Consider the following 8749-nt stretch of genomic DNA (forward strand, 5'->3'; position numbering starts at 1 on the left):
AAAACATGTCGTCAGATTATATTTGTAAGGATCATTATTGCCGTTTCCATAGACATCAGCGTGTATTTTACAAACTGTAAATGTATGGTTTTGCTAGTACTTATGTGTATTTAAATGTCTGAAACCTAAAATAAGCATTATATGGTTGAAAACTGAATATTTGTGATAATATGACAAGCGGCGTCCGATCTGGCTCCGCGCCAGCCAAAGCTTGCGAAAGCGGATTTAAATTCAGCAGTTGATGGACTTGAAGCACTGAAAGTTCTAATCACACTGGTGTGATCGTACGGGTTAAAGGGTTAAAGCAGTGTTTCAGCGCAGTGCTGCTTTGTTTACAGTGGTAACCAAGGAAACGCAGTATCTGGTGTTCCATGAGCGCCTCCTGCTGTCAGAGAGCGAATCTGCATCTCATTCAGAGCTTCTGCTGTTTGCTTTGTTCAGGCATGTAGTATAATTTCACAAAGCTAGTCAGAACATTCTGTTTTTGCTTCAAATTGGGTTATTATTAAATCAAATTATGTATATGAAATTATATAACTAAATGATATGAAATTATATGCATATGAATTAAATAACTGTAATTACAGATTTAGGTTAAATAAAGATGTCAGTCTTTATTTTTCTTCTTTTTAGGAAACAAATCAAAGAAAAAATAAACAAATTCTACTGTTCCTAATATTCTGTGTGTTGCTCAAAAACAAAATATATTGTGTTCAGCGGAAAAAAGTTTTTTTTTTTTACCCAGTCATTTAAAAATAACATTTTAGAACGACAATACCATGATACCGTGATCTATTTTTGCTTAAGGTTATCATACCGTCAAAATCTCATACCGGCCCATGCCTAGTCTCTAGTAGATGTGTGTGAGTCTCGTGTGTGTCATCATTAGAATCACCAGAGATCAACAGCACTTCAGGAACAGTATTCCTGTAACTCAGACAGTAGGTCACAGCGCTAGCAACGCCAAAGTCACAGGTTCAGTTCTCAGGGGCGCTTGAACGGAGAACATGTAAACCTTAAATGCAGTGTAAGTCGCTTTGGATAAAAGCATCTGCCAAAGTCTGCTGTTCTCCTGCAGAAACATCAGGACGACTGTGTCAGATGTGAGAATCTATAGAGCCAGATTTCACTGAAGTTCCTCTCATTGCGTGTAACATGATATGATGACCTGATGTGTGCAGGTTCTGCTTGTGTTCTCTAATGGACTCGTCAGTTTCCCGTATGACGTTCTTTTAGGATTCATGACCCGTGATGTCATTGTGCTGTGAACCGCGGTAATCAACTCAATTGTCCTCGTGTTTGACATGTTACGCGTGACAGAGCGCTGTGTAACGCTGAAGCTCTCCGTCGTCGCCGTGTGTGTCTCGTGTCAGCTGTCGCTCAGCACATACTTCATGATTAGTGTTTGAATGAACTGGACTGAAGCGTGTGTGTGTCTGTGTGTCTGTGTGTGTGTGTGTGTGTGTGTGTGTGTGAGTCTGTGTTAGTGTGTGTGTGAGTCTGTGTGTGTGTGAGTGTGAGTCTGTATGTGTGTGAGTGTGTGAGTCTGTGTGTGTGTGTGTGAGTGTGTGAGTGTGTGAGTCTGTGTGTGTGTGAGTGTGTGTGATCAGGTGTGTGTCAGTATTTCCTGTAGGACACAATCCTACTGTAAGACGAGGAAACGGCGTGTCATTAAAGAACTGATCGTCGCCTCAGTCCTTGCCATCTGACCAGCTGCTGTGCTGTTTAACGGTCTGTATGGTGTGTGTTTGTTGATGTGCTGCGTTTGGACACAATGGATGCGTGATGTTGTTCAGAGCCCACCTGCCGTCTCACTGAACGGAGGAAACCCCCTCCATAACAAACACCCTGAAATAGAGAAGCACAGCTTCCTCTGATCAGAGATGGGTTCTCTGTAAGTACACACTACTGTCTGCTCACTGCTGAGTTTAACTAAAACTGAAGCTAAAATTAAAACATACAAAAGCTAAATTACTAAAACTTTAAAATTAAAATTAAAACAAAATATAAAAATTAAAATTTGTAAACTATAATACTGTCTCAATGATACTAAAACACTACTGATATTAATATTATTATTATTAATATAATTAATATTACTAATGTTGTAGTCAGGATTTAACGATTAACCGTGAGCCGGTCGAAAATCGATTCAAATATGTGACGATTCAAATCGGTTGAGATGCCGTTTTGGTCACGGGGAGGGGCATTTTTACTGTGTGATAAATATGAGCAGCACGGCACAGCGGTTTATATGTATATTTATCCATAAATTAATAAATATTAATTCTGCTGTTAAAAACAAATAAAGAAACCGTGTAGAAGAGTGGTTATTATGTGCAAACAGTGAGAAACAAGTGTAAAAAAATTAATCTATTCCAATTTGAAGCTTGTGACATATAAACGCGCACATCAACCCGATCACTTTATTTAGCATTCATGTAAACACTACATTCAGATTCATCAATTGGAATATATTCAGTCCGATTGAACCAAAAATTGTGCATGTAAACGTAGCCAGTGAGTGTGTGTGTATTTGTGTTCGTGTTTGTGAGAGTGTGTGTGAGTGAGTGAGAGTGTGTGTGTTTGTGAGACAGAGAGTGTGTGTGTGTGAGAGTGAGTGTGTGAGAGTGTGTGTGTGAGTGTGTTTAGTTCTTCATGAAGCTTTTCTAAAACAGATGTCAGTAAACCCAGATTCCGTGACGCTCGTTAGTGTAAACCGTTCACTGCTGGTCATCCGTTTGCTTCATAGTCAGAGATGTTCAGTAAACACAGGGTGTTGATGTGACCCACGTCCATCAGCGGTGACTGCTAAACTCCTCGGCTCCAGTAATGATGCTGACGACCGTGAGAACAGATGAGCTGAGAGTGAATACGGTCAGTAGGTGAGCTGGGCAGCAGGTTTTGGTCTCGTGTGTGTGTGTGTGTGTGTGTGTGTGTGTGTGTGTGTGTGTGTGTGTGTCACGGCACTGCTGCTGTGTAGGAGTGCGGAGCAAAGGAGCGAGGAGATGTAGGAGAATTTTACTAATTTTAATAATCAAAAGGAAACAGAAAAACATACGTAGCAAGGTTGACATGAACAATTCCAGACAAGGGAGAACAGAACAGGCTTGAACTCAAATAGGGCAGATAACGAGGGGCAGACAGGTGATGAGGATAACTAATAACTAGGAACAGGTGATCACTAATAAGGGGAAAAGGAACTGGAAGGACCAAATAAGGACAAAACAGGAACTAAACAGGAGCACACACGTGACAGATATCGCCCCCCTCCCGGGTCCTGCAGCAGGAACAGATTAAACTGACAAACAGTGGTTCTGAACAATAGTGCTGCGGATATCCTCCTCCTGCTGCAGGGGCTGCTGGGAGCTCCAGAGGGTCAGAGAGGAGGACTGACGGATATCAGGCACTCAGAGCTACTCACACACACACACTCTCACACACACAAACACTCTCTCACACACACACACTCTCACACACACAAACACTCTCACACACACACACACACACACGGCTCCAGCTCCAGCTCCAGGAGCTCTGCTTCTGCTTGACCACCCGCTCAGACGTCTGCTGTTCTCCATCATGTGACCCGCAGCGCTCTGAGAGGGAAAGGAGGAGATCGCCTCTTCAGCTCCACACACACACACACTGGATGAGCGCCACTGATCACTGCTCATTACAGTTAGTGTGCAGTGCACAACGATAACCACGCCAGCCAGTAGTGCACTACATCGTCACATGACCTTATTTCATGACGTTAATTCAGTGAGGGGCGTCCAGTGATCATCTCAAATAAATCATTCACTCACCTCAGCTTTATTTATAAAGCACATTGTTTCAAAGCAGCTTTACAGAAAAATATTCAAAAAATTAAAAAAAAAAAACTGTTAAAAAAAGACGTTTCATTGGACCCTTTTTATTGTAAAACAATTAATAAATTAAATTCTTAAACTTTTAAAGTTTCAATTGATTGGACATGCTTTTTTGATTATTAAAATTATTAAACCATTAAAATGGAAGACACAGATTTTCAGAAAAACAAAGCATATCACAAAGCCCTAAAAATTTAATTGGTTATACTTTTAACAAATTGTTAAATTGTATAAGTTTCATGATTTTTAATGAATTAGAAATGCTTTTTGATTACAAAAATGTTATTTAACCATTAAAATCAGAAAAATTAAAATGGAGAAAAATAAAAATGTATGTTATAATCAGACACATTGCAGTTCACGTGTGTTTTTCATGCACATATATGAAGTATGTTCTGTTGAAGCGTTGATAGTGTGTCAGTCAGAACAGACCTTCGCTGCTGTTCTTCATCATGTGACCTTCAGCCGGTCTCTCCTGAGGCATTATGGGAGCTGTTCACATCTCAGGCGCAGGTGTTCTCCCAGCTGAATAACAGCGCTCCTGGTTTTCCCACGCTCACGATCCGTAGAGCGAACTAGTGAAGCGTTTAGTGAAGTATTAGCACTTCCTGTGATAACAGCAGAAGAGAGCCGAACACGCTGTCCGTTTGTGGTTTGTTGTGGTGATGGATTGTGGGATGAGTGTGAAAACATGCAAACGTTTCTCTGATCCTAAACCTCACGACACGGTAACGGCTGCTTCTGGAAACTCGTTCAGGGAAAGTGTGTGTGTGTGTGTGTGTATGAGAGTAACGCTCCAGGAATGATGTGCTGATGATGACATCACTGAATCACAGTGCACTGTTGTGATGTTATGATGAGTTTCTCCTGGATACTCTCACACTGAGACTGATTGTGTTTGGCTGCGTTTCATCACAGATCATGTGTTTGTTTTATCAGCCAATAATCTGCTCAGGGACGGGTTGCCATGGTAACGCTCTGAGTTCAATCCCGTGAGCGTTCCTCTCTTCTCAGTGTGTGTGTAAACATGATCTCACTGAACACACGTGTGCATGAGGGCCGTTTGTGCTGGTCAGGAATCATTCCTCCAGACGACGGAGCCAGATGGAGATGATCAGAGTTGATTTCAGCTGAAACTACGGGAGTGACTCGTGGGAATCTGCTCATACTATAGATGAGCTCAGGTCGGTTTGTTGTTGATCTCCTCACACACAGCTGATTTGATCGCTCGTTACAGACGTACACTGTCATTTGACCTCTAAAACTGAATGTCTAAGAAATATTCAACATTTTTCTTATTGCATATTATTTCTGAACAAACAGGATGTGTTTTTGTAGGGCCCTATGAAATCCGTTTTATTTTTTCCCAAATTCCGTTTTTTCTGGAGTCCTTTTTAATGGTTAAATTACATTTTTTATATTTTTATTAATCAAAAAGCATGTCTAATTAATTAAACCCATGAAACCTATACAACTTAACATCAATATATTAAAAGTTTAACAAATAATTACATTTTTAGGGCCATTAATTCACACAGAGCCACACAGAACATGCAGGATTCATATTTAAAGTCTTTTTGCTGCTTAATATTGACAGACACTAGTCCATAATATCACGATTTGATTTAAGTGTAATGACCTACTTTTGATTAATTCATCCAAACTTTGTCAAATTCCGTGACATTCCGCGTTATACCATAAATTCCATTTTTATGACTGGATTCTGCGATTCCGTCCATGTTTGCTGCATTGTGAAAGTCATAGGGCCCTAGTTTAAGACAAGTTTGTACAATGTGTGTCTTCATATTTCATGCAAAGCTATTTAACAAGTCATTGGTTTTGTATTTACACCATGTTGATCTTCATGTGTGCTGCACTACTTGGAACGTAACTCTCTTTAACTAGATGGTTAATAAAGAGAATCTTACTTGAATCATGTTGTTGTTATGTTTTTAAGTTGACCGGTTAAACGTTAAAAAATGAAATTTTTTGAAAAATGGCGAATCTGTTTTTGCGGTATGGTCCAGTCCTAGTGCAGGTCCCATCATTCAGCTGCTCAATAAACATAAATCAGTACTCTGCTGGGGCGAAACGGGCAATGTGCACATGAACATATCAAATATGACACGTATGCTCACGGGTCACATGACCAGCGTTTCTCAACCCTGTGTCGTTATCACAGGAGCTGAAGACACGAGTTCTGTTCTGATGATCATGTGATCAGGGTGGAGATCCTGAACGTCATATTCATAGCACATTCACAGTTTTATGATCGGATGAGTGAAAGGATGATGAACTTTAGCGGTGTTAGACTTTAGACAGCAGGACTTCATCCGCTCCTGCCAGACTGTGTGTTATTGTAACCCAGATTTGGCTGCAGACGGGCCCCATGGGGGCGGGGCCTATAGTGGGTGGGGCCATAGACATGACATCACTGCAGCAGAGCATCATTCACGCTGAGAAGTAAATGAGACTAGACGCTGGGATTGAGTTCATGTGACTTCAGTGAGTTAATCAGAGCTGAAACCAGGTATTTACCTGAGCGCGTGCGTGTGTGTGTGTGTGTGTTTAACCAGACTTGTGAGGGTCAAATGTCCAGTTTTACGTGTCCTCACTAGTTAAAAACGCTTATAAATCTGTCTAATCATGTTTGTGTTTAAATCTAGTGTTTTGTGCAGGTTTCTGTGAGGGTGTGTTTAGGGTTAAATAGAAAAATCATTAACCTGATAGGAAAACAGTGGAAGTCTATGAGATGAGCTCTGTGATACTGAATAGTGAAGCAAACGTGTGTGTGACTTTCATTTGTGAAGAGCTCAGGATGATCTCACACACTCACGCGCACACGTGAGGTTTTTATCACTCATCAGGCTGCAGTCAGCAGAAGTCAGAGGTCAAGGCCTTTTAGAATGTCATGTGATCTGAGCATTTGGTTTCAATTTCTCATTTATGTTTTTTTTAGACAGAATGAGGCCTTGTGTTTATACCTGCATGGAGCCGCTGAGTGTGTGTGTGTGTGTGTTTATGAGTTGTACACATGACCATCATTATTTGAAGTTGGAAGTTAGGACAAAGTTAGTTCGTCAGACTGGTTATAAGGGCTGTGTTTATGCAACTGGCTGCCGATCATAGTTACTCGCGGGAAACTTTGAGTTAGATGCGTGTCAATTATAGGTTGTTGTTGATTGTAATGAGATGTAATTGTTAGTGTTGATGCTCCTGTTTGACATTTTATGTGCTGAACAGATATACTACTCCTCATAAAACATGAGCAGTGAGCTGCTTTAAGACCGGACGGACTCGTGAGCCCATTCCCCATCATGCCCCGTGCAGCGCAGGAGTGACGAAGTGTCGTGTGTTCCTGCAGTGACTCGTGGGTGTTCGGCTGGTTAACCCATGACATCATCCACATGTGTTTGTGGTCAGCAGTCTCTGAAGAACAATCACAACAATCACAGTCTCAGCTGTTTCTCTCGATCACAGCTGAACCGACTGAAGACGCCTGATTATAGGATCCATCACAGTCTGGACTGGCAAAAGCACATTTGTATTGCCGAAGCTTTAAAATAATAGAAAACATAAAAAAGGCAGTTCAGAACAATTGTTTGAAGAGTTTGAGCAAGCAATATGGAAGGAAAAACACTCAAAAAACTGATTATAAATGATGATTATAATACAGAGATCATGTGACTTAAAAAGAGAGTGTATTGTGTTATTCTGAATATTTTGCTGAATTTGAACTTTGCTTATATGGAAACTTGTTTCCATCACAATTAAAAAATAAATAAATAAAAACGTAATTGACTTATATCGCTACTCTGACTTTTTTTTCTCAGTTTTAAGTTCATTTCTTGCCATTTTGACTTTTCTTTTGGAATTCTGAGTTTACATCTCAGTTTGGTTTCACAGTTCCAAAAATTCTAATTTTGAATTCAAAAATTCTAAATTGAGATAAAAAGTGGCAATTACCTTTTTTATTTTTTTATGCCGTGAAGGAATAAAAAAAACAGAATTACGAAATATAACCTCAGAATTCTGGGGGAAAAAGTCAAAATTGTCAGATTTAAACTGTAAACTAAACTTAAAAAAACAAAATTATTCTGTGGTGAAACGGGCTTCCATACGGTTTGTGATGCTTCAGATTATGTTTTTAATCGCTGTATTTATGTTTCTGTCTTCCTGCAGTTGTGTTTGTGAGATGATGGTCAAACGTCCGCTCTAAGATGTAGAATCCAGACGAGGAGGAGGAAGAGAGACAGAAAGAGGAAGGAACTCGCGTCTGAACGACACACTGAGAAGAAGAGAGAGAGACAGCTGTTCCAGCCATACGACACACCCACAGCTCCCTGTGACCTTCGACCTCAGCTGCGCGCACCATGTGTCACGTGATCGTGACGTGCCGTTCGATGCTGTGGACGCTGCTCAGCATTGTGGTGGCGTTCAGCGAGCTCATCGCCTTCATGAGCACCGACTGGCTGGTGGGATTCCCGCGGACGCCAGACGCTGTCTTCTCTCCGCAGGGGGCCACGGCGGCGGGCGAGGCGTACCGACCCACGCTGGGCATCTACGGCCGCTGCATCCGTCTGCCTCACCTGCGGCGCGGTGTCCTGTGCGGCCCGTACGCCGTGCACTTCACTGAGATCGCCAGCGGGTTCTGGCAGGCCACCTCCATCTTCCTCGCCGCCGCGATCCTGCTGCTGAGCGCCGTGGCCTTCATCTCCGTCTTCACCATGTGCTTCCAGAGCATCATGAAGAAAAGCATCTTCAACGTGTGCGGACTCCTGCAGGCCATTGCTGGTGAGACACACACACACACACACACACACACACACACTTTCTCTCACACACACACTACACTCCAAAGAGAAAGGAAAACTTGA

At 41.6% G+C, this 8749-nt stretch overlaps 1 protein-coding gene across 3 annotated transcripts in view; it reads left to right on the top strand.

Annotated features, from left to right (window-relative positions):
• Positions 1-8749, top strand: part of lhfpl2a (LHFPL tetraspan subfamily member 2a) — a 24244-nt gene that overhangs the window by 10804 nt on the left and 4691 nt on the right. The window contains exons 1-2 of one of the 3 annotated variants that reach the window (XM_016533746.1): positions 6317-6377; positions 8055-8666. In XM_016533746.1, the coding sequence (XP_016389232.1) occupies positions 8246-8666 (421 nt within the window). In that variant the 5' untranslated portion in view covers positions 6317-6377; positions 8055-8245. Of the gene's footprint in view, positions 1-6316; positions 6403-8054; positions 8667-8749 lie in introns of those variants that run through there. The other 2 variants (XM_016533744.1, XM_016533745.1) reach the window with 2 other exon arrangements.

Source organism: Sinocyclocheilus rhinocerous, unplaced genomic scaffold, assembly GCF_001515625.1.
Source record: "Sinocyclocheilus rhinocerous isolate Xijiao unplaced genomic scaffold, SAMN03320098_v1.1 scaffold124, whole genome shotgun sequence".
Lineage (NCBI taxonomy): Eukaryota > Metazoa > Chordata > Actinopteri > Cypriniformes > Cyprinidae > Sinocyclocheilus > Sinocyclocheilus rhinocerous.